Source organism: Manis javanica, chromosome 9, assembly GCF_040802235.1.
Source record: "Manis javanica isolate MJ-LG chromosome 9, MJ_LKY, whole genome shotgun sequence".
NCBI classification, from domain to species: Eukaryota; Metazoa; Chordata; class Mammalia; order Pholidota; family Manidae; genus Manis; species Manis javanica.
In genome coordinates this window covers 603,715-627,503 of record NC_133164.1, presented here as the reverse complement: position 1 = coordinate 627,503, position 23,789 = coordinate 603,715, and the positions used below count along the sequence as shown (strand labels likewise).

Below are 23,789 nucleotides of genomic sequence, written 5' to 3'. Positions count from 1 at the left end.
TTATTTGTAACTTCTTCCTCCCACAGTGAGAAACCTGCCTGTCTCACCACCTACAAAACACCCCTAGATTTAACGCCGGTAAACACATTAGATACTTTGAGAACTGATCCCACACTCGTGAGAACACACTCATTGTGTCTACGGTCCTCGTCCCCAGCAGCAGGCCGTGGTGACATGGCGCCTCCCGAGTGTGTGCCCCAGCCAAGTAGTTCACCTGGCTGTCCCCGGCCCCAAAGTACACTTTTCAGTTAAGAGATTTCTGCTCCAAACTACAGACCAGAACCCAAGGCGGGCTTTCTCTCGGAGCCTGTTTGCCCCCATTTTGCTTGCAGTCCTATTGAGTTTCACGACTTCCCAGCGGATCAAAATTCCGAAGCTGGAGGGGTACAGATGGGAAGCCAGGCAGGAACAAAGGCAAAATCTACTAAAAGCAAAACGGAAGAATTAAGGAAATGAACCCACAAGGACCAAGGGCTATTCAGGAGAGTGACAGGTCCCATCACGCGGGCTGGGGCCACAGTGAAGGATGCCCGGTGCTGAACGAGCCCGCAGGCAGCCGACCGAGGGGCGCCGCTGTCCCCCGGGGCAGCAGGGAGCGAGCGGGAGGCTCCAGGACGCTTCTGGAGGCCTCCCCAGGGGGCGACTGTGAGGAGCTTCGCTGTCACTTGCGGACCCTCTCCGACCGCGATCCGGCCTCGCTCTGGATTCTGCACTTGCTGCTTGAACACAGGCCTCGGTGTGGTCCCACCAGGGAGCGTAGCCCTCGGTCTGGAGCCCACACGGCGCCCTCCCTTCGGACCCCGCCGCCGCCGCCGCCTGGGGCTCCGCGGACTCAGCGACCGAGAGTTCACGCCGAACGCCGCGGAGAGAATCGTCCGCGGGCCGAGGTGCCTGCGCGGACCCTCCGCTCGCGGAAACCACAGCCCGCGGGGCGCCTCCGCTGCCCGTCACGTGGCGTCGTGGTCACGTGTCAGGGCCACGCGGGACGCGGCCGGCCGCCTCCGCCCTCTCGCGAGACCCGCGGGGCCACGTGACGATGCGGGCGCGGCGCTGACTCACGTGACGGGCGCCGCCGGCCGTGGGGTCTCCTTCCAGCCGTGGGCGCCGCGGCAGCCGCGCCTCTGGACACGGGCCGCGCCGCGGCCAACCGCCCATCCCGCGCGACCCGCTTCCGCGCCCGCTTCGGCGGCCTCGCTCCTATGGCGGCCCCTGGCGGCGCCCGGCGGCGGCCGCTGCTTCTGTTGCTCGGTGAGGGCGGGGGACGCGGGGCCTGCGGGGCCGGGGGGCGCGGGGTGGGGGGCCTGCAGGGTGCGGGGCCTGCGGGTGAGGGCCGGGGGCGCGGGGTGCGGCTAGACGTCCGCTGGGGGCTGGTCCCCCGGCGGGTCACCGAACTTCCGGGGCGTTAAGCTGGGCACGATTTCGTTGGTTCGGGGCGGCCCGGTGGGTGACCCGGCCCGCGAGCAGGCCTGGCCGTGGGTGTGACGCGGTGCTGACCTGGTCGGTGTCCCCGAGGCCGGGCGCCGCCGGGGCCGGGGGCTTTCGTGCTCACGTGAGGCCCGACCACGGGAGGCGTGTTGCCGCGCCTTCGCCGGAATCGGCCGGCGGCCCGGGTTTGGGTGCCCAGGCCCTTGGTGACCCCGTGTCGCCGCCGGCTCCCGTCGCCCGAGTGGCGTGGGAAGGGGGTGTAAGCGCCGGGGCCTGGGATGCCGACCACCCGACGGCCGTGGGGCCCGTGAGCGGGTGCGGGAGCGGGAGCGCGCCCCGCCCCGAGCCGCCCCGAGGGCTCTCAGGGTCTCACTTCCTGCCCTAAAACGCTGTTCAGGGGCCGGGGTGGATTTTGGTTTCACCGTTTTGTTCCGCCTGCTGTGGTGAGTGAGTTCTCCGAGGTGCGGTCGTCGGCGCACGGGCCGCCCTCGCGCGGCGGGCCCGGCCCCCTCCGGCAGGTGCGCCGAGGTCCGGCAGGGCGCGCCCGACAGGCCGGGTCGTGCCGGCGGCCGCGCTGCGCCGTGTTACGGGCGCGCACAGGCACTGGGACGTTCTCGCCGAGCCTCAGGTTTTGAAAGGCACCGTAACGGTGCAGAGGAAAATCCTCAGCTCCCCTCGGTCGTGGCAGCCTGCGGTACTGTGCGCGTGATTAGCCTTCTGATGCCCATTCTGTCATCTGTTAATCCATTTTCAATCCAACTTTTACAAAGGTCTGTTAAGTTGATTTTAGATCTATTTAAAATATTTATTTTAGTGTACACTTTCACTAGAAAGCATCTTTCTGAAAATGTTTCAGACTTCTAAGTTACTAATTTTTCCTGCATTGGTAATTAGAAACCACTTAAAGCCTCTCTTGTGTTGGACTACTCGAAAGCATAGAAAAGCATGAACTGAAACTTTGGCAGATTAGGTGTGATTTCGTAATGACTCTTCAGACTAGTGCTATCAACTGGCCGACCTTCCCCTTTCCAAGTAAAGAACCGTCCCCTCTGAGGCTGGAAGACTCTAAAGCCAATTAATGTCCCCTCCACTGTGGGACTGTCAGTTATGCAGCCTGGCCACGGGATTCTTCACGAAGTTTGAGGTCAGGCTGTGTTGGGTCCGTAATTTTGAATGTACGTTGTTAGACCTACCCCAGTGCAGTATCGCTCCAGTCTTTCTGTGTCCACAGGACTTGAGTACATACAGTATAGCACATGCTTTCACTGGAGCATCCATTAATCTGTGCTGTGACTATTTTTACATATGAATCTCCCTCTTACAGCACACATAGTAAGTGCTCAGTACATACGTGTAGAGACAGCCAGATGTACCGCAGTGGTCACTAAACAGATATGCAGCAGGCAGCTTTTAGAAATGGAGGTACTTGCACACCTCTTGAGGGTGTGACTGAGATTTATGGGAAGGTATGTGGGGTTTCTGGTTGTCCTGTCCACTTTAGGCTTGAGTGATTGTGTCTGAAGATATTATTCTGTGCAGGTCCCAAGGGTGAAGTGCACTGGGCTTGTTGGAGTCATTTACTCTGCCAAGACAGTTCACTGTAGAATGTGAGGCTAATTCAGTATCCTCAGTAGGCCGCCTTCAGATTGTGCCCGTTACAGCAACTGGTGAGAAGGGGTGTAGGAGCTGTAGCAGCAGAAGGGAGGGCACATCACTTCCAGATGTCATGGTGCACAGTGGCAGCTGGCAACTGTTTGTCTTTGAAACTAATCAAAACTGTTTTTGCCCATCTATCAAAAAAAAAACACATGAAAACAGTATTCTAGGAGGTGTGGCTTATAAATCGCTTCTCTTCTGCAGTGGTTAGACTATGTGTGCCGCTGCAGGGCTTTACCAGGGCTGTGGGTAGGAAGGAGCAGAGATGACAGTGGCCCTGAGAACTTACTCAGTTGGGGGTAAATACCTGGCGATGGCCCCAGGCTGGGAGCACCCGCGAGAGCTCAGGCTGCCCCTTGCCTCTGGGATACGGCAGCCCTGCCAGAACAGGTGGGCTAGTGTCCTCTGGTCACACAGCCAAGTCCAGGTTCGACTGGATGACTTTTTAAAGGACGTTTCTGAAATGGGGCAGAGAGCACATGGCTCTTCTGGCCACCAGTCCGTGACAGTAATACCAAATCCAACTTTAAGTAGCAGCTCGGGCCACAGTGAACGCTGTGCAGCTCTCCCGAGGGTTTCTGTTTGTGGTCAGTATTTAGGTTGAGTTGTGCCACCAGGTGCCCAGCGCATGTCCCAGGAGGCCTCTAGAGGAGTGAGCTGGGGCAGCATATGCCCAGGGGTGACCCTAAAATCGACACGTGACTTCTGGATAAGTATTCTGGAGTTAAGCATTAAAGAGTCATCGACCCAGTTGGCAAACTGACCTGATGGGTTTAGAGAGAACATTTCCAGGATTGTATCCAGGACGGAAGGAGGACCCAGCTGGACCTAGCCTGCTGCTTTGCTGGTTTGAGAGGCGCACTGGGGTCTTCTCATAAAATCTGTTATTACTGCAGTTGTAGACAACAGAAATACCCAGTATTTTCAAAAAAGTGTTTGGCTGTTTCTGTCTTTCCTGGGGTTAGCAGCCCTCGTGCACGGAGCCCTGGCAGTGTTTGTGGTGAGAGACGGCAATGGGACAGCCTGTGTGATGGCCAACTTCTCTGCTGCCTTCTTGACCAGCTACGGCGCCAGGAGTGGCCCTAAGGTAGGAGGCGCCAGAGTGCTTCGTGCACTGTGTGTACGTGTGAAGGTGATTATAGAATTTCAAGAAGTGTTTAAAAAATGATTGCACCGAAACACAGCTCGTGTGTGCGTATTTCCTCCTGCTCTCCTCTGGAGCCAGTGCTTTTATGCACTGAAGCTGTGGTCCTAACAGACCCTTTTGTGTTCTGCTTCCACTATGTTATTAGCATTTTTCCAGCTTTCTTCATGATTACCTTTTGTAGTCACAATACTTCATACGTTAATCTTAGTTTGTTCAGCCACCTCTCCGTTGGTAGTTAAAATTTTCTCCAGTGTTTCTTATGCCTGGTATGCAGCTCTGTGAGCTTTTTGATGTTGAATTTGTTTTAGATAAACTGTTATGCTCCAAGAATTGTACATAAACAGCTGTTTGGTGTGCCGTGCTGTAGCACTGTGCTGGGGTGATTAAAATGTCTTTGCCGGGTTAAAGCTGTTGGGCACTTCCACAGGAGGCCCTTTCTGTCTGCTAGGTTTCTAACAAGCAGCCCTTGCTTGTATTTCCTCCATTAATTACCCCTTAATGGACGTTTCGCTTGCTCTATTTAATGCTCTTAAGTAGATCCCTAAACCAAATTTGTTTTTAGTTCTTTGATGAGGCCACCGTTTTTCCTTACCCGTCTCCAAACTGACATCACAGTGTCTTTATACCACCATCCAAAGGGCAGTCGTGGGCCTTGGGGTGGCTGGGAAACTCAGCAGTCCCTTCGGAGCACTCCAGACTTCGTGCCAGCTGCCCGGGCCTCACTGGCTCATTTGTACCAGGCTCCATATAATGTAGTCTCTGTCAAAACAGAAGAAAACTGGGAAGGTTGAAATGTCTCAAATTATAAAGATTTGTCCGAGCACCTTTTAGTTTCTTTTTTTTGTGTGTGTATTTTAAAAATATCATTGTTATATATTACGTCACACAGATGGGAACCCCCTTGGGCTGCTCTGTGCCTCCTGCTTCACAAAGCATGTCTTGTCACCTCTTGCAGTTCTGTCATTTCTTAGCATGAGTATGCAGCTTGGTCATAGTCTCCCAGCCCATTCAGTTCGTTCTGGTGGACAGTCGGTTTTCTAGATGTGTGTTCTGCTTATAATAGTAAATTCAGACAGCTCTGCAGTAAACACCCTCTTTTCTTTGTTTAAAGAGATATTCTTTAAACAGACATTTGTGTAGCAAACAAGCATTGATAGCTTCTTTCAAATATAAAAATATGAACACAGGTCCTCTGAAGCCCGATGTGAATTTCAGTTAGATAACTATAGCTTTAATTCTGTTGTAAACTCAGATGTGTCAGTGAGGAATTTCTGACTGAATAATTGCCAGCTTTGTCTTACACTGGAGCTTCCTTTCAGTCTGTTACTGACACGGAACACCGGCTTTCATTGTGTTCCTGTTTCTGTTTAAAATGAGTACTTAATGGGTGGTAGCCGAGATGGACCTGAGGTGGGAGCTGATAGCAGACTCACAGATCTTTGGATTTTCTGAGTCACTCTAATAACCTACTTTCTATTTGGGTTCTGTTGTCACTTTTCTAGAATGTGACCTTCGACCTGCCACCTAATGCAACAGTGTTAAATAGCAGCTCTTGTGGTACAGAGAATGCTTCTGACCCCAGCCTCATGATTGCCTTTGGAAGAGGACACATACTGACCCTAAATTTCACAAGAAATGCAACACGTTACAGTGTCCAGCTGATAAGTTTTGTTTATAACTTGTCCGACACACAGCTTTTCCCCAATGCCAGCTCCAATGGTAAGAAGAAAAACTGACTAATGTGGAGTGGGGAACATTGGGTTGGGGGTGTCTGAAGGTACTTTGAACTGAGTACATCAAGTAGTTAAAAATTGATTTTTTTTTAAATACAGAAACCAAGACTGTGGAATCTGTAACTGACATCAGCGCAGACATAAACAAAAAGTACAGGTGTGTGAGCAACAGTCAGATTCGCATGAACAATGTGACTGTCACGCTCCGTGATGCCACCATCCAGGCATACCTTTCGAACAACAGCTTCAGCCGGGAAGGTAAGTCCCTGCCCTGGCCCTGGCGCCGCCGGTCTGGCTCCCTGGTGCAGAGGGTCTCTGCCCGGTACCTGGGGAGACGTGAGTGAGCAGGTATCCGCATGGCCGGGAACCAAGCTAGCAGCTTGTGGCTAGAACTGCCCAACAAATCTCTTCTTCGACAAAGCGACCTCTTTATGGGAGAGACTGATTAAAAAGCTAGAAGGGTGAGCAGCTGGACTTTGTCTCTGTGTCTGCCCTCAGGTAGCACTGTCACTTTACTGAGACTTGGCAAGGTGCTCTTCCCACCTCCTGCCAGTCAGCTCGCACCTCTGTAGTTTTCCTAAAGGGTGAGGGGCTCGTGGCCTGGGGTGCTGTCCTCCAGCAGGGAGGAAGCAGCACCCTTCTGCAGAGCCCAGGCCCCACAGGCTTTGATTTCCAGTGTCCCCGGCAGTCCTGCTTCACGGCCCAGGTGACTGTTGGAGGGGCTGATGCACCTTGCACGGCAGGTGCTCAGCAGCACGGCAAGTCAGTCGTCTCCTGTGCAGTTTGTCACGGTCCCGCCAGAGACGGCCTGCTCCTCACCGGGCGGTACACTGGCCTGCAGCCCCACCCAGCCCACCTGTGGTTTCTATATAGCCAGTGAGACAGGCATGGTTTTATGCTTAAAAACTGTAGGTCAGAAAAAAATCAAAGGAACATGTCGTGGCACATGAAAAGTCTATGAAATTCAAGTTTTGGCGCCTGTGGTTGAAGTCTTTCCAGAACATGGTCATGGTCGCTCGACACCTGCCTCTGTGGCTGCCCCCTCGCTCGAGGCGGTGGAGCTGAGCTGGTACAGGTTCTAAGTCTGGAATGTTCGCCCTCTGGCCCTTTACAGAGGATACTTGCTGATTCCTGACCCCATGGCAAGAGGGTTAGCAGTAGAGCTGGGCCCGGAAGGAGCTGTGCACCCGGCAGTGAGCGTGCGGGGCTTGAAGTGGAGCTCCGTGCCAGCTGGGGCAGCAGCTCTGAGGCACGCGGGCCCCACGTCTCCATGTGTGCCTCTCCGCAGAGTGGGCCTGGGGGCGGGGGGGTATGCACCAGGTGGGGCTGGTGTGTGCCACGTGTGAGGGCAACAGGTGCAGGGTGCACTACTGTGCACCTCACAGGTGGATGAAAGGGGTCAAGGGCAAGCCAAGCTCAAGTTGGAGTCCCGAGCTCAGTTCTGGGACAAGTTCACAACTACACACCTGGATCATGTCGGCCTCCTTGGGTCTCAGGGGCGGAGGGAAAGAGCAGACCCGGTCAGGCTGCAGAAGTGACAGGCCTCCGGTGTGAAGGTCTCATGCAGTGACCCCACAGGGCTGAAGGGGGCTGCAAGACGAGCTCCTTGCCTTTACTGCCTGTTTTCTTCTGCTCTGAGACCTTCTGAGCCCCCTCGTCTGTTGTGGCGCTCTGAGCACAGTGCTCAGCTGCCGGGCTTCACACGGGCGCCGGGCTTCACACGGGCACCGGGCTCCCCTTTCTAGTCCAAAAACAGTTGTGATGGTATAGGGACATAATTTTGTTTTGTAAGGGTAATTACTTTGTCTTTTAGTTAGACTTTATCTTCTTCGGGCAGTTTTAGGTTCACAGTACGACTGATCAGAAAGGAGAGATTTCCCACACAGCCCCATGCTTCCGCGCGGAAAAGGCACAGCAGTGAGGCTGCCCCCGCACCTGGCCCCGCCCACCAGCCCCTCCCCAGGGGCGTGCCCGGTGCCACACACAGTCTCCGGTGTCTGGCCCTCTCTCCTGGGAGTTGGGCGTATAGAGCTGTCAGGGCGGCTGCCCACGGCCCTTCCTGAGGTTGTTCATCAGAAGCCTGCTCGCCGAACTTGGTCCCGCTTGTGGGAGGGGTCTGAGACCCCGCCACCTCCCCTCATGCCCTGTGGTGGTGCCCTCTCAGCAGAGCTTGGTTCAGTTCTATGGTAACTCTGCCCATGTAGGTATGTGTGTACTTTGGGAAGGAAATCTTGCTGCTCTTTGAGAGACGCTGGTGCATCCTCTCTGTGAGTTCTACCAGGAGGAAGCTACACGGGGTGGCCCGTAGGAGCCGGCGTGTCTTCGTCTGGTTTCTGGCTGCTTCCTGCGCAGTGTGCAGCCTTGGTGCTGGAGGCAGGAAGCCAGCAGAAAGCAGACCCGCCGCCCGAGCTCCAGGACCCTTTCAGGGTGCCCTTGGAATGTTGAGGGCTCTTCCCCTGAAGCGACTCCCACCCGCCCTCTCCCACAACCTGGGACCTGTTGCTGGACATGCTCTTCTGTGGGGCCTGGACGTCAGTGGCTCAGGCCCAGTGATGAGAGGGGTCTGCAAAGGGGAGGCCGGAAGAAGGAGCTCAGCTCGCAGGCCGCTCCAGAGCCAGGGGCCGCGCCGTACGGCAGAAGACGGTGGCTGGCGACATGCTCTGGGCCGGCGTTCCCACCGTCCCTGGCCTGTCACGAAGCTGACGCTGAGTGTGATCCTGCAGAGCCTCGCTGGGTTTCTTAAATCGGGTATTTTTGACAGTGGTTGGTATTAATGCTACTTTGCAAAAAGGGACCAGTAATTTCCCTGCAGGAGGAGATTTGATGGAACTGACCACATAAACTGACCCAACAGCATAAATTGTGAAAATAACTGATTTCTACTAAAATTGAGCCCTTTCTTTCTTCTTTCTCCTTTTGTGCCATTCATTCTTTTGGTTCGTAGGTGTCTTTGTAACTTACCTGTCAACTAAACCAGAAGCTTTCCAGGGAAAAGACGCCGCGCTGAATACGTTCATGTCCCTCCAGTCTGTTCTCTTGGATGCTTATCAGAGAGTTGCTGATGAGCACGTAGCCAGGAACCCAGTAAATTTTTGGCCGTAAAAGCCCAGGAAGGCTTCTGTTTGATGAACTGAGGATGTGAGAGGGGCCTTGGTCTTGAGTGTGGCGGTGCCTTGAGCACAGAGCCTTCCCACGCACGTCATCCTATCTGGGAAACCACAGAAGTTGAGGCTCACTTTCCTAGGAAGCACAGGCAAGGCTGCTCAAGTCAGCTTTTCTTTTTTTTGGGGGGGGGGGTATGTTTGAACAATTTTTTCCCTGTTTTGTTTTCCCTCTGTCAGTTTCGTTGGTAAGTTCTGAAGGAAGCAGGTTTCTTCTTCCTGAAGGTGTGTAGAGTGGAGTGGATGGTCACCCTTACAGGATGGTCACCCTTACAAAATGGCCTGAGCTGGAGGTAGCGGGTGAGTGGGTCTCAGGCTGTGCTGCAGATGGGATGTCCAGCCCCGGGCCCATGCTGGGCCAGTGGGCTTGGGGTGAGGCTCATGCAGGGGTATAAACTTGATGGCTCAGCAGAGGCTTTGGATTTATTCATCTTTATTTTCAAGATTGGATATGCGGGTACGAGCTGATGCTTCAGTGACCATTGGAAGTTCAAGATACAGAGTTCTGAACACAGTTCGTCCTGATCCTCACCTCCTGCTAGCTCAGCAGTATCGTCTTCCTTCTGTAGGAACCGGTCTTGCTCCTTGTCTAGCCTAGTGAAGGAATTGATCCTAAAACACCACTTTCTGTTTGGGTCTTAATTGCAACATAAGAATTATTTGAAAATCTGTTCTGCCTGGAGGTCTTTTGGGGCCCTCAGGGCCTATAAATGCTTGAACGTAGTGAGAAGAGCATGTGGAAGTGTGCTCAGCGCTGCCTGTCACCCTGCTCTCCTCGTGGGCGTGGAGGCCTCCCTGCACTTGGCGTCCTGGAGTGTGTGTTTGTGGGCGTCTCCTGGCAGGTTGCGAGCTGTCTGCAGGCAGAGCTGTGGGGTCTGCGAGGCGACAGGTGACTTGGAGTGTGGACGTTGCATTTATAATTCAGACAGAAGTGGGGAAGGAGGGGGCCATCGCTCCTGTATAGGTTTCCAGAGTCCTGGGATTTCCTGACTGTGGTCAGCCCTGATGGGACATTGTTCTTGTCCCCAAGTTGGCCTGTTGGAAGTGCTTGTCCAGCCAGCCTGGGCTGCTCTCCTGCTCCCCTGTGTGTGTGCTGTGTGGCCTCCAGCCCAGAATGCACTGACCGGCCAGGTTCTGATGTGGCTTTATGCATCCATCACATCGTGCTCCGTAGCAGTTTATAAAGTCACCGTGAGGCTCCTCCCAGTAGTACAACTCCAGTGCCAGCTTGTAGCTTAGCTGTAGCCGGGGGGAGGTGTCGGCCAGCACACCCTAGGGGTGGGCATTTCCAGCAGTATTTGCCCTGCCCCCTTAGCTCAGGGTCCGGTCCAGCCCATGGGGCTTTGCTTTACCATCTCTGTGCTGCCTGGCACAGGGTCTTAGCCCACAGAATGACCTTGTGTGAAGGAATGCTGGAGGTCAGATTGTCCAGGAGCACTGGAACTGTCCTTGTGGTTCAGTCTCGGAGCAGGAGCTTCCTGTGTCCCCTCCCATGGATGTGGAGGTAAAGGAAAGTGCTCAGCTCTGGTTCGAGACAAGTGGAGGCCTGTGAAGGTGCAGCGCGTTCCCAGCAGGACACTCCGCCGTCCATGGCTCAGCCAGGCAGAAATGTGGAAAGGGCCAGAATTGGATAAAACTGGTTTATTACTCTAAACCTGATTTTCTACTGAAACAAAGTGGTGAAAGAAGTAACCTAACTTTGAGGTCAATGTGCTGCGTAGCTGGGTATTTCAGGGTGTTAAGTAATCTTCATAAAGACCTGCATCCACCCTACTGCTCCTGTAGAGAACGCTCAGTTATCTTGTAGTCATTCTGCCTTGATTTTGAATATAAACTTTAGCTGTAAATGGTCACAGTGGGTCAAGTTCTACAGGATGGAGTCATGTTCTCATTCTTCAGCATGCCCTCTGGAGGTGTGTGGGGTCTCTTCGTGCAGACCCTGGGTCCCTCTGCCCCAGCCTGTGCCCCAGCTTCCCTCCCTTGGGAGGCTGTCCTGACCCTCCTGCCCTGCACCTGCTGTGCTCTCGCCACCCACCCAGCGTGACCCGCAACAGCTGGCCGACCCCATGTGCCTGAGTCTCGGCTCTCTGATCACGCAGGAGAGGAAAGCTCTGAGCCCAGGGCCCCTCAGAAGCTGAGATGGAAGGGCATCCAGTTAGAGGTGTGTGTGGTGGCAGGACTGGGGACAGGTGGATGGGACACTCCCGTACCTGGCTGGCTCTGTGGGGCAGTGGCACCATCTAACAATACCCTCCTGCCCTGTCCATCCAGAATGGTGTCAACCTGCACCATCCTGGGGCAGGTGGAGAAGTCCAGTTCCTTGGGCCCTGCTGTCTGAGAAGCCTGGGGTCTGCGGTGAGCCTGGGACGGGAGCTTGTGCTGGGGGCTGCCGTAGCTCTTGGTGGTTTTCAGGAACCGCGACTCTTGTTTGTTTTCCTTCCTATGAGCTGCTTGATGCATCCCCGCTTGTTCCTCCAGAGACACGTTGTGAGCAAGACGGACCTTCCCCGACAACAGCACCTGCACCAGTGCCTCCCCGGCCTTCGCCGTCCCCAAAGCCTGAGAACCCCTCAGTGTTCAGGTACAACGTGACTGGCACCAACGGGACCTGTCTACTGGCCAGCATGGGGCTGCAGCTGAACGTGACCTACGAGAAGACAGACAACACGGTAGGCTTGGCTTGGGGCCCTGCAGTGCCGGCACGCGGGTCAGGACGCAGCAGTCTGCTCCTGAGTGTGAGTCTGTGAGAAGAGGCTGGGGTGTCTGCATTGGGGCTGAGCTCACAGCGCCCGTCTGCACACCCCATGTCCATGTGCACACTGAGGCCCCTGCTCCAAGATGGCAGGGCCAGGCGGCTGCTGCGCTGCCTGCAGAGCGCAAGGTGTGTGTGCCACTCTACGGGATATCCTGTAAAATTTCACTGGAACTTTTACCCAAACGTTGGTGTCACTTTCACACTTTTCCTTTGAAGTAATGCCTTCCACTAACGCTGTCAGTGTCTGTGGGGCTTGCAATGAATGTGTGTTGGCGTTGGGGGCAGGGTGAGAGGGCATGAGGGTCTGTGCCTCTCCTGTAGGTGTGTGTCTCCGAGGAAGGAGCAAGAGTTGGTGCTTTTGTAAACCTCCCACATTCTCCCGGTTTCAGTTGTGAGAGTGGCCCCTAAGCTGCTTTTTAATCAGAGTTGCTTTTACTCTTGTAAGAGTGCGGAGGACAGAGGGCATGGAGTGGTAACGTGTGCCTCTCTCGCTCAGACGGTGACACACGTGTTCAACATCAGCCCAAACAAGACCACCGTGGGTGGGAGCTGCACTGCCCAGCTGGTGACCGCGGAGCTCCAGAGCGATGATGCCACGGTCCTGGTGTTCCAGTTCAGCATGGTGAGGGCCGGGTCCCTCCCGAGGAGCAGCAGCTCTGCACCCGGCTCCTCCTTCCTTTACGCCTGCCCGGGAGGAGTTCTGTGTAGTCTGGGAAGAGTCGCAGGTGGCCATGGAAGTCTCCTGTGACTTCAGCAAAGTTTAGAATGGGAAGGAGCAGAAAGCCATTCAAGCATATTAGCAACACTTTGCACAAGTGAGCCGATGAACAGTGGCATGTCTTCCAACAAAGTTTGACTTTCCTAAAGCTCAGTGAACATTTGGAGAAAGTTTACTTTTTTAGAATATGGCCCCTCCAATACACATTGCAGCCGAGAACTTGATTCTGTAGAAAGATCTAGAAGGAGCTAATCAGAATTGTGTTCTCAAGATATATTGATGTTTATAGACAACTCTCTGTAGTCTCATTGTGAAGCTGGGAATGCAAGAGGTCAGAGTCATCACCATGGGCCCTTCAGGTTTGGCAGGGGGCACGTGAGTCCAGTGAGTGGTTAAGGGCTGCCTTCTTCTCTTTAAGAATGCGAGTTCCAACCAGTTTTTCCTGCAAGGAGTCCAGCTGAATACCACTCTTCCCGATGCCAGAGGTAAGACCCACACAACTCAGGTGCCCGTGCTGGGGCCGCGGAACACTCAGAGTCACATGCCTTTGCAGACCCTGCTTTCAGGGCCACCAACAACTCGCTGAGGGCCCTTCAGGCCACCGTCGGGAAGTCATACAGGTGCAACTCTGGGGAGCACGTCCAGGTCACACGGGCCTTTGCTGTCAACATGTTCAAGGTGTGGGTGCAGGCTTTCCACGTGGAAGGCGGCACATTTGGGTCTGGTGAGTCGCGTGGTGGGGGGTGGGCCCGGCTGGCTGGGCCCAGCAGGCTGTGGTTCCGCGCGGGTGGGGGCAGGGTGGCCATGCCGGACTAGACTTAGTGCAGATCCCCTTTCCTCCACTGCCTTTCTTTGAAAGGCCCCAGCCCATTTATCGTGGCAATGTGGACACACACCACTTGAGCGGGTTACTTGTCTGAACCCGCATGGCTCCTCCCCGTGAGGGCAGGACAGAAGAGGGGGGCCCTGGCCACACCCCTAGCTGCCCAACTACTCCCAAGTGCTTGCTGCTGTCCAGGGGCTGCGGCAAGGGCAGGTGACGGGGATCACAGCCCCTCCCCAGCCTAAGCCTCTGTGCCGGGCTGTGGGAAGGGGAGGGGAGCCCGGCCCCGTGTGGGACCAGCCTCAGCCTGCCTGTCCCTGCAGTGGAGGAATGTCAGCTGGACGAGGACAGCCTGCTGGTCCCCATCGCCGTGGGCGGCGCCCTGGCTGGGCTGGTCCTCGTCGTCCTCATCGCCTACCTCATCGGCAGGAAGAGGAGCCACGCCGGCTACCAGACCATTTAGCGCAGCCACGCCGAGCACCCAGCTGCCACTGCAGGGCCGCTGCAGGCGCCCTGAGTGTGGGTTTGTGTTGAGTGGGGCACACTTTTCTGCAAACTGGTTTTCAGATCTGCTTTATCCAATGTGAAGTTCATCCTGCAACATTTACTATGCACAAAATGGTAATTGGAAATGATGGTGTTAATTTTGCTAACTGGGTCATGTATTTTGCTAACTGGTTAATAAATGTTAATATTTACCAAAGTAGAACTTTAAGTGGGGAGGGTCGGAGCACTTTTCTGGATCGGCGCTGGCTCCACTCATTTGGCTTCTCAAGATTCTGGTGTTTGGTTTATTCATGATTGGCTCAGATTCAAGCCTTACCAAGGGGGTCTCTGCTCTTGACACGGGCTGGGGAAGGCCAGCGAGCTGCTAGGCTGACGCGCTGAAGAAGCTGGTAGAAAGAGGTGGCAGCCCAAGTGCTCCAGAGGATGAGTCTGGACGGGCCTGTCAGCGTGTGCCGCGGCTCCCAGGCGCCCAGTCCTGTGGTCTTGCCCTGCTCTGTAGCTCACTCTAGAGCTGGTACTTTTTAAAATAGAAAGTGGGTGTTATTTTTATTTACTGTTTTGTAAAGTGATTCCGTCTTCTGTCTGAGGTTCGGGTGACTGTTTCTGCACTTGCGCAGTGATCAGTCTCTGACTTGTCGCTTGCAGCTCAGGTGGGGGTCCCTCCATGGAACTTGTTTCTATAACAATGCTAATAAAATGTCTGTCTGTCTGTCTAGACCGCATGTGTTTGTCTACTCGCATTACAAGGTCGCAGTGGCATGCACAGTGGAGGGGCGTGTGCGTGAGCGGGCGGGGTGGTTGGCAGCCTGCCTTCAGGAGCGGGTGTCGCCGGCCAGCCGTCCCGTGGTGACTTGAGGACACAAGCTGAGCTGAGGCTGGTCTGCAGTTGTGCTGCGGTGGCCACGGTCTCCAGGTCCTCCCACCCCGTGCAGCGGCAGATGGGAGCAGGGTGGCTCAGGCTTCACCCGGTGTGGAACCTGTGCTCTGGGGACCAGAGTGCCCTGCAGGGGACCCTGATTGGGTGCTCCAGGAAGGCGGTGGGGGGCCCACTGGCTGTGCTTAGAGCAGGAACTTGACCTGAGTTTTCAGTTCATCTTTGCCTTGTAAGCAAAGACCTGTGCCCTCTGAGGACCAGCATGCCTTCGTGTGGGGCCGTGGGAGCCTGCCTGCTGGGCGGCCGTGCTGGGAGGTGCACGCCCACCGTCCCCACCCCAGGGCCCCGCCGTCCGCACAGCAGGAGACTCACTCCAGCGTGAGGTGGCCGAGTGCGGTCCCCAGCCAGGACTGTAGAGCAAGGCTGCGTGAGGGATGGGGAAGTGGAGCGGGGCTGTGGTCGCCGGCAGACTGAAAGCTTCATTCGGGGGGTGAGGCTGTGGCCACAGAGGTGCTGACGGTGACAGTGGTACAGACACGGGGTGAGGAGATGTTGGGGAATGGAAAGGCCCTCAGGAGAAACCAAGGGTTGTTTACAGGCGACATTCCTGAGTGGAGCGGGCTCCTTGGGGCTGCTGGGGGCAGGCAGGGGTGTGGGCTGCCCAGGTGTCCTGCGTGTCCCCATTCTGGGCCTTGCCTGCCCACGCAGCAGGGCCGTCCAGCCAGCTGGAGGCAGCAGCATCGGGAGATGGAGTCGGCAGGGGTGGTAGGCTGGGCATCGTCTCACCGGCTGAGGATGGGTGTTGCTGGGTTCGTTCCCCTCTCCAGGGGCCCAGGGTGAGGTGGCTGCGGGAACACCACAGGCCCCAGTGAGACTCGATACTCCCAAAGTGGTACACACTTGCTTCTGGTTCATTCATGTGAACACATTAAAAAAACCACTTAAAAAGAAATCATTTGCTACAGGCACAAACTCAAATACAGGCAGGACAATGACACTTCATCGGCATCGATACCAAAGACAGCTCGGCTCGCGGTGCTGATTCTCAACTGGCTGACAAGCTGAAACCACAGACGGATGTTACCGTATTTATTAGGTATAGACACACGTCTACCACATTTTACACGTCTGTGTCTCAGGTAAAAATGTATTTTTATGAATTTATGACTACAGCTCATAGAGTTAAAGAGCGACATAATTCTAAACTGTCTTAAAAAATTAACAGAGACATGTTCATGGCACAAAAGGAAAGCAGTAAAAAGTGGTTGCCTCTGGGGGGCGGGGGCGGGGGTGCCCTGTCAGCCCTGCGCCAGCAGCCTGGCCCTGCAGCTCTCTCGAAGCCTGGTGATGGTGGCCATGGACAAGCTTCCAGGCTGTGAGAATATTTTCTAGAACAAAAACAGAATTAGTTTAAAAAAATGCCAGTAGGTCTTCAGTTCACACGTCCTGTTAAAGGCTAGACTGGCAGGCCAGAGGCCTCAGGCCACACGCCCAGCAGGGCTGCAGTCCCTCATCCACCCACCCCATCAGACACGAGCTGTGCGGATGCTGGGGGCGCTGCGCGAGGGCCTCGCCGACCCCTTTGCTGCCGAGAGGCCACACGTCTGGGTGGCCCCAGGGGTCTGCTCTCGCCTCTGCCTGTGTGCTGTTTCGTCCCAGCCCTTCAGTCACGTCCCACAGCGGCCCTACGCCAGTCGGGGCCAGTCAAGGGTGGACAAAGACATGAGAAGTGGAAGCAGGGAGAGTCTCGGACTCCGTTCAGACTGCGGGCGTGTGCTCACGCTGTCCGTGCATGATCTAATAATCGTTTGTGTGATCGCTGCTGAGAGAGTCAGGAATCAGGCCAGGCATAAGGCCAGGCATTAAGGAGGTTTGATGAACTCGTTTCAGAGACTGATGCGGGACCATAATGCACGGCACCCAAGGTCTTTGAGTGGTTCCAGGCGCCCCGTCCTACCGCCTGCCTGTCCGTGTTGCCCTGGCAACCTGTGCGCCTGCCTCTCTTTGCCAGCGAGCACTAGGTTCCCGTATGGGACTGCGGAGACCAGGCGCATGACATGGCGCTGATCTGAGTTCGATGCAGAGACACACGACCGCCCTGGCCGTGGGAGACGCCTCGCTGCACCAGGACCACATCTGTGTGATGGTTACAGTGTTTGTTTCAGTGGGGTTGGGGGCGAAACCCACCCAGCATCCTGGGCTCCTGGGCTTCCCTGGAGCCTGCCCAGCTCGGTCCAGAGTGCCCCACAGTGGCACCACAGAGCCTGCTGCTCACGGAAGGACAGCTGCCTGGTGGCCTCTGGCCCTTTCTACCTGCCAGCACCTACTAAGGGCAGAGTGCCCTGCCACACACCCGACAGTAGGACGACACCACCTCGAAAGCACGCCTGGGGAGGGAAGCCAGCCGGAGCCACCCGTGTCCGCCTCTGTTTATGGGAAGTGTCCAGAGAGGCAAATGAACAGAGACAGAGGGACTCGTGGTTGCCAGGGGCTGGGGGGCCTGAGGGGGGTTCAGGGCTCCCTGATGGGGTGATGAGAATTTTCAGAACTAGATAACAGTTCCAGCTGCAGTCTTGTGAAGGCACTAAAGCCTTCTGACAGTGTGTGTCATGAGTGGATTTTGTGATACAGGCATTTTTCCCTTGAAGGAGGTCTCGACCCCAGGATGCAGGACCTCATCTCCCGTTACAGGTGAGGAGATGGAGTCTCAAAGGGTCCGTGACACCTGCCTAGTCGGACAGTCCAGGGCCAGCTCGGGTTCTGTCCAGACCCAGTGTCCGGCTCCCACAGGCACCTTCACGTGTCATTACAGAGGCGTGCGCTTCCCCATGTTCTCACCACGGGGTCCTGGCGGCCTGCCCACCTCCAGCCACAGGGCAGCTGTCCTGGGGACAGTGCTGCCATGGTGAGGGGTCCCCCTCCGGCCAACCCGACGCATCAGGCACCGGTCTGGCATGTCCCCTCCGCCAGCGCCACCCTGTGCTGAGGCCGCAGCTGCCAAGCTGAGATGTTGGCACCCGTACCCACCCACCCGCCGAATAGAGGACACATGAGACCCTGGTGCGCTAGGCCCTGTGGTGCAGTCAGGAGGTTGTGTGCCCCCTCCCCGTGGCTGGAAGTGGGCCTCTCTCACCGCCAGAGGCGCAGGCCTTCCCTCTGATGTTGCCCCACATCCATGCGTTTAACTTCCATGGCGTTAGGAGGAAGCTCGGTCTCACATTCCCTGGTCAGCACCCCCGGTTCTGAGAGTCCCAGCCATCAGAGGACCCTCCTCTGGAGGCGGGAGGATCCCCTGGCCTCTGTGGGTATTAAACAGCATGCCACGTGGACGCAGCCATGGGGGCCCTCTGCCCCCTGCTTTGAGTTGAGTGTGTAATTGTTCCAGGCGGAAAGGTGAGCAGCAAGATGGGCGGGCATGCTAGACGAAGACCGCTTGGCGCCGGCTCTTCACCGCCAGGGGCCTTCCAGCTCTGGGCTTTGCTGTCGGCCTGCTGACCTCTTCCCACTGGTCCAAGACCTGCCTTTCCAGCCCGAGCCTGGCCCCGCCTCCGACACTGCCTCAGAAGGCCCACCAGGTGCAGCTGCCATGTCACTCACTCAGCAGGCCTGAGTCATCCACACAGCCTGCGCCAGGCCCAGGACCTGGCACAGAGGCCCATTCTGGGGGCTGCCCTGGGGGTGGACAGGCAGCAAAGCACGAGCCGACTGGGGCGGAAGGGATGGGGGCCCAGTGGTGACGGGGTCCTCAGGAAAGCCCTCGGAGACGGCAGATGCTGGGGGCGGCGGCAGGCTGGGGGGCAGTGCGGGAGGGGACGGAGCTGGCTTGGTGAGCCTGGGTTCCTCACCTGGCCTGTGGGATCCCAGGGGCCCTGGACCCCGCCTGCCGTGGGAGGAGGGGCAGCAGGCATGGTCTGCTGGCCCCCCGGGCTCCCAGAGGAGGTGGGCCTGGAAGGGCTGCTGGGCGGGGGTGCGGGGTGAGACCCAGCTGAGGAAATGGACAGATGTCGTGCCAGCTGCGTGAAGCCAGGAACCCACCCCACAGGCAAATGGAGTGGTCGAGCACACCCGCCACTCACCTGCATAAAGGTGTGACACTCGGTCACAAAGGTCCCTCTGGTGATCTCCTTGAACTTTTCACACACGTCTGCAGCACTGGTGGCCCCCAGAATAAAAGCCTGGTGCTGCTTCACGAGGGTCAGGGCCACCCGGAAGATAATCTTCGAGCCCTCGTTGAACAGACAGTCCCAGACCCGGAGCACTGTCTGCACAGAACAGAGAGACGGCACGTCACCGCACGGCAGCCCGTGGGGCCCCGGCCTGGCAAGGCGCAGCCCCACTCACCTCCACCGGCAGTGCGTCCACAAACAGGCAGACGAACCAGCGCGACACGACCAGGGCCCACGGGACACCGTGCCCGTCCATGAGCGTCGCCACCGCCGGCAGCTTGGTCCTCACCAGCTCCCCCAGGACCTCCTGGTCCGTCTTGAGGCCCAGCATTGTGGGGCTGTAGTAATCTGCCTCGGGAGGGGGAGAGCCAGAATGCGCCCCTGTCCTCGCCCAGCCGGGCGGGGAGAGTGGGGGCCCCCCCACAGGGTCTCCTTGGGAAGAGGGCAGGTCAGAGAGAGTCATTCCCGCAGGCTCTGGACAGCGAGCACCCGGCGGAGGGCAAGGACATCTGCAGGGCCCGCCACGGACAGGGGCACAGCCAGCTGTCTGCTGCTGTAAGCTCAGCACGGCCCGGCCACAGTGGGATGTGACTCAGCCCTCAACAGCCAGGTCCACATGGATGGACCCAGAGGTAAAGCCAGACCTCCCAGGGGCAGTACTGTGGCCCCACTGACAGGAGGGCCCTGGAGTCGTCAGACTCAGACATAAGGTGGGCGGTGGGTGCCGGTGCCACGGGGGCATGGGAGTTGGTGTTCAGTGGGGAGAGGGCTTCAGTTTGGGGAGATGTGGGACCCGAGAGGGTGGGGACAGCTGCACACCGCATGCATGTGCTTCACGCCCCAAGCTCCAGCTTCAAAGCTGTTAAGATGGCGACTGTCACCTGTATTTCACCACAATAAGCACAAATTTGTGTCCACTACAATCTAAAAGTCTGCAGGCAGTGGCTGTGTTTCCTGTCATCCAAACCAAGGGGGATGGTCTTCGGTAGCCGTGGCTCTGATCCCCTCAAGCCCCGGGGAAGGGGGGCTGCAGGGGCAGTGACAAGCGCCTCCTGGGAGCAAGAGAGGCCTTGGGGTCCAGGCACAAGCGAACCGGTGGACCCCACGGTGCTGCTTGCCCCCTCAGAGTAAGGAGGCCCCCCACACGCCCATCTCCCCAGGACAGGTGGCTCAGGCACAGAAATTAATGTCATAAAACACGACTTAAAAAATTTGGTCCAAGTCACAGATGTCTAGTTCCGCACAGGTGGGTAAAGTGTGTGCCCTCGATGGGTGGATTGGGCTGTCAGGGACGTCTCCAGCAGGGTGCCATCACCTCTGGGTACAGACGGGTGCTCCCTTCTTTACTGGGTGCGTGCGTTCACCTGCTGCCCTCTTGTTCTGGAGGTAGTGTGGTACTGGGCAGGTGAAGTCACCCCCGTGCCACTGTCCCCAGAGAACCAGTCATCACTGAGGTCAGTGGGCCTGCCCCCGCTATTCCTGCCATGTGACCCAGCACGGCGTCCAGACAGGGCCTGCTGCATTGCGCTGAAGCCCTTTGCTCTGCGGCCCCCACAGCTGTCACATCGTCACGCGTGGCCCCTTGGTGAGCCGTCCTCACCGGAATGGGCCAGACCCGCTTCACTGGCTCCCAGATGCTGCCAACCCGCGTGAGCTTGGGTGTGGGGAAGCGTGCGGTGCAGGGCGGCTGCGAAGGCTCTCTGGCTACAGTCTTGGAACCCCATGTGCTTTTCTAACGTCATTTCACTGCCCAGACATTCCGGGAGCCCAATGTCGGCACACAGAGCCACCTGTCAAGGCACCCTCCCGGCTGCCCTGCTGCTCCCGCCACTGCGTCCCCACAGCCCAGCGGCCGTGCGCTGACACACAGAAGGACATGTCCACAGCGCGCCTGTCTCCTGAACGGACGTTTGTCTTGGCAAATAACTCTTCTGCATGTTAATGTGGTGCATTACAATGAATTTTAACATTTTGGCTCTAAGTTCAGTAAGTAATGTGTAGAATAAAACGGGAAGATGTGGCATGCATTGTGTCACCTTGTCCTCCGGCCACATGCAGTTTGTCAGTCACATGACAGGGATGAGATGCTCTTACTAATTAAATATTTTGGTTAAAATACAGTCATTGACATAATATGGTCATGTTACTGATTTTCAAAGGGTAAGCATAAAGTAAGCTGTGTTTACTGGTAACTTGAAGATAATTTGTCAAAAGTCAATTTGGTCATAAAACACAGGAATTAATTTTTTTTCCCTCTCATATCCTCATTTGCATCTGTCTCTTGTAACTGTGAGCCATGCGCTGTGCTTTTGCCTCTAAATGAGCAGCACCCCGGCCTGCCTGGGGCGAGGGGAGCGGAGTCAGCTCCTGTCAGCGCGGAAGAGCCGCCTGACTCGGTGCCTGGCAGCCCACCGGATGCCGGGGCAGTGCCGCGCCATGGGGACAGTGTGGCCTCCTTCTCCGTCCCAGAGCGGCTTAGAGTGGCTCCTGAAAATAGCAGCAGGCCTGAGCCAATCCAGGGAGGCCAGGGAAGGCCTGTCAGCACTGTGACCCACCCGCCTTCTGGGCCCTGCCCGCCCGCGCACAGGCTAAGAAAAGCCCACCGGGCTGTGCCCAGGACACAGCGGCCCGAAGCAGCCCTCGGGGCCCTGCGTGACGCCTCTCCTGGGGGCTGCGTGCCTGGGCGGACCACCGGGCCAGCGCCATGCCGTCCTCCTACTGTGGACCCCCCACCCTCCAGGAGCGCACCCTGTCCCAACGCCCTGGCCACACTCCCAGCTTGAGTCAGGGAATCTGTGGTGCCCGCCTGTGCATCACAGGGAAGACAGGTCAGACCCACCTTCCGGGACGTCAGGCACTACCTCCCTGCCGGACGCCTATTCGCCCCGGGCGGTGTCCTCTCCTCTCTGGCAGCAGACAGGGCAGTAAGCACGGGCTGCTAAGCTTGTCCCTACGCAGTCTCTCTGCAGGCTGGCAAGGGGCACATCAGCTGATGTGGGTGCCTTGGTTGGAGGATGGGGACAGTCTCCACTGGCTCCAGAAGAGGCTGCTTGGTGCCAGTCAGTCAGCATGGGCCCTCAAACCCGCACAGGGCCAGATTCAGCAGGGATGCACATCGCTGGCTAGTGCTGTTGACTAGGGACTGTAAGGGGACCTTGATGCCAGCGCAGTCCTCTGAGTAAGCCTGTCAGGTGGCCACTGAGCTCCAGGCCAGACGGCGGGCGGGCACCAGCCTGGCTCCGCCTCAGCCCTCCTGTGAGGAGATGCAGCAGCAGTCCTCAGCTCCGTGACTCCTACACCGTGTCTGGTGCTCTGAAGTGGCGGTGTTGCCAGCCTACGGTGGGGGCTTCAGTTGGCCACACTGCTGGGGATGCCCAGACGTCGGACGTCAGGTGTGCTTGGATTTGAATTGAGCGTCCTTGCTTGCAGGAGAGCTTGGCTGTCCCCTGCTGTTGGCCATTCAGGTTTCCTATTTTGTAAACTGCTTACTGGGCGTGTGCTTCACCTCCTTTTCCACTGAGCTTTCTCTTAGATTTTTAGGAGTTCTTCACACTTTAATTGTATGGATGACAGACAACTTCTCCAAAAGAGCAGTTTATCTTTTACTTTGCTTATGAGTTTTGAGTTTTACTGTAACCATTAATCATGTCTTTTATATATTCTGAGCTTTGTGCAAGAGCGTCTTCCCTGACTCCAGAATCACAAAACTGTTCCAAATCTCATGTCCTGATTTTCAAAGTTTCACTTTTCCACATAAGTCTTGCATCCATCAGGAATTGAAATAAGGGTCTAATTTTGTTTTCTTCCACAGAGACAGCCAGCTGTCACAGGATGACATTATAATAGTCCATCTTTCCCCCATTAGCCCACAAGCTTCCATACCAAGTTCTGAACGATTTACCAATAACAGACTAATTGACTTCTCGCCTCTCAATTCTGATTATTCATCCACACCATGTTAACGATTACAGCATTATAATAAATACCCAATATTCTTCTTTCAACCTTTTGGCTTGGCTTTGCCCTTGATTATTCCATGTGATTAAGCAATCCCTGAACTTCTGGGATAAATGCTTTAGATAAAAAATAACACCCCATAGGTAAGTTTGGAGGGGAAAAGGATGGCAGAGTAGGAAGGCACAGCAGAAACCCCCTTTCCAAAGACACATGAAATACAGCAAATACAACTGACCCTGAAAATGGCCTGAGGACTGCAGAAGAGACCACCTACACCTGAGGCAGAAGAAAAGACCACACAGAAAAGGGTGAAGTGGCAGAGCCACGACTGGGTGGGACCCAAGCCCTGTCCCCTTCCCAGCCCACGGATGGGAGGAAGAAGAATGGAGCGAGGAAGGGGCAGGAGCCTGGGAGCGCTGCACGCCTGGCCCTGGAGATCTGCTCTGGGAGCAGGAGCCCACGCCACACTGGGTTCTGGTGGCTCGTGGGCAGGACACCAGGGGGAGTGGAGCTCTCTGGGAGGCTGGGTCTCCAGCTGCTTGCGGAGGGCAGGCACGCCCCCCTGGTCCCACCGAGACCCAGAGCAAAGAACTGCCAGCAGCGGGAGGGGTGCCAGAGGGGCGAGGGCTGGGTGGAGCGCTCTCCTCAGCTGAAAGGGCAGGTGGATGACACCCCTCCAGCCCCCCCTCGGCTCGCCAGGCTGGGCACTCCGAGCCCCAGACATTCCTGCCCCCCGTTGGCAGCTCAGCCCCAGGGCATGTCCCAGCACTCCCCTGGCACACCAGCCCACTCGGCCCAGCAGCGCCAGACTTGGCTGCCTGGCACACAGAGGGAGGCTCTCCCAGCTCTCCGAGGCCTGTCTCCGCC

General features: G+C 56.6%; 2 protein-coding genes across 7 annotated transcripts in view; one reads left to right on the top strand and one right to left on the bottom strand.

Annotated features, from left to right (window-relative positions):
- The first annotated feature begins 1,037 nt into the window (after positions 1–1,037).
- Positions 1,038–14,642, top strand: LAMP1 (lysosomal associated membrane protein 1). 3 transcript variants are annotated; one of them, XM_073212308.1, is made up of 10 exons: positions 1,038–1,248; positions 4,050–4,168; positions 5,731–5,947; positions 6,061–6,219; positions 11,394–11,477; positions 11,601–11,791; positions 12,374–12,499; positions 13,014–13,080; positions 13,149–13,319; positions 13,742–14,642. In XM_073212308.1, exons 1-10 carry the CDS (start codon positions 1,200–1,202, stop codon positions 13,879–13,881), a joined length of 1,323 nt encoding a protein of 440 aa, XP_073068409.1. In that variant the 5' UTR covers positions 1,038–1,199; the 3' UTR covers positions 13,882–14,642. The 3 variants fall into 3 exon arrangements, with proteins under 3 accessions (XP_073068409.1, XP_073068410.1, XP_036880786.2); XM_073212309.1 differs by having other exon boundaries at positions 1,049–1,248; positions 4,047–4,168; XM_037024891.2 differs by lacking the exon at positions 11,394–11,477 and having other exon boundaries at positions 1,049–1,248; positions 4,047–4,168.
- The window catches only part of GRTP1 (growth hormone regulated TBC protein 1), a 23,763-nt gene continuing 14,439 nt past the window's right edge, over positions 14,466–23,789 (bottom strand). For all 4 annotated transcript variants that reach the window (XM_037024933.2, XM_073212310.1, XM_037024931.2 and 1 more), the window contains 3 exons: positions 19,141–19,313; positions 18,876–19,061; positions 14,466–16,187 (listed from right to left, as the gene is read on the bottom strand). In XM_037024933.2, the coding sequence (XP_036880828.1) occupies positions 16,098–16,187; positions 18,876–19,061; positions 19,141–19,313 (449 nt within the window). In that variant the 3' untranslated portion in view covers positions 14,466–16,097. The remainder of the gene's footprint in view (positions 16,188–18,875; positions 19,062–19,140; positions 19,314–23,789) is intronic.

Excerpts from the sequence above, each read along its gene's own strand:
- LAMP1 (XM_073212309.1), top strand. The coding sequence starts at position 1,200 with ATGGCGGCCCCTGGCGGCGCCCGGCGGCGGCCGCTGCTTCTGTTGCTC. Across the intron at positions 1,249-4,046 it reads GCCGCTGCTTCTGTTGCTCG|CAGCCCTCGTGCACGGAGCC; the intron begins GTGAGGGCGGGG and ends TCCTGGGGTTAG. Across the intron at positions 6,220-11,393 it reads CAACAGCTTCAGCCGGGAAG|AATGGTGTCAACCTGCACCA; the intron begins GTAAGTCCCTGC and ends CTGTCCATCCAG.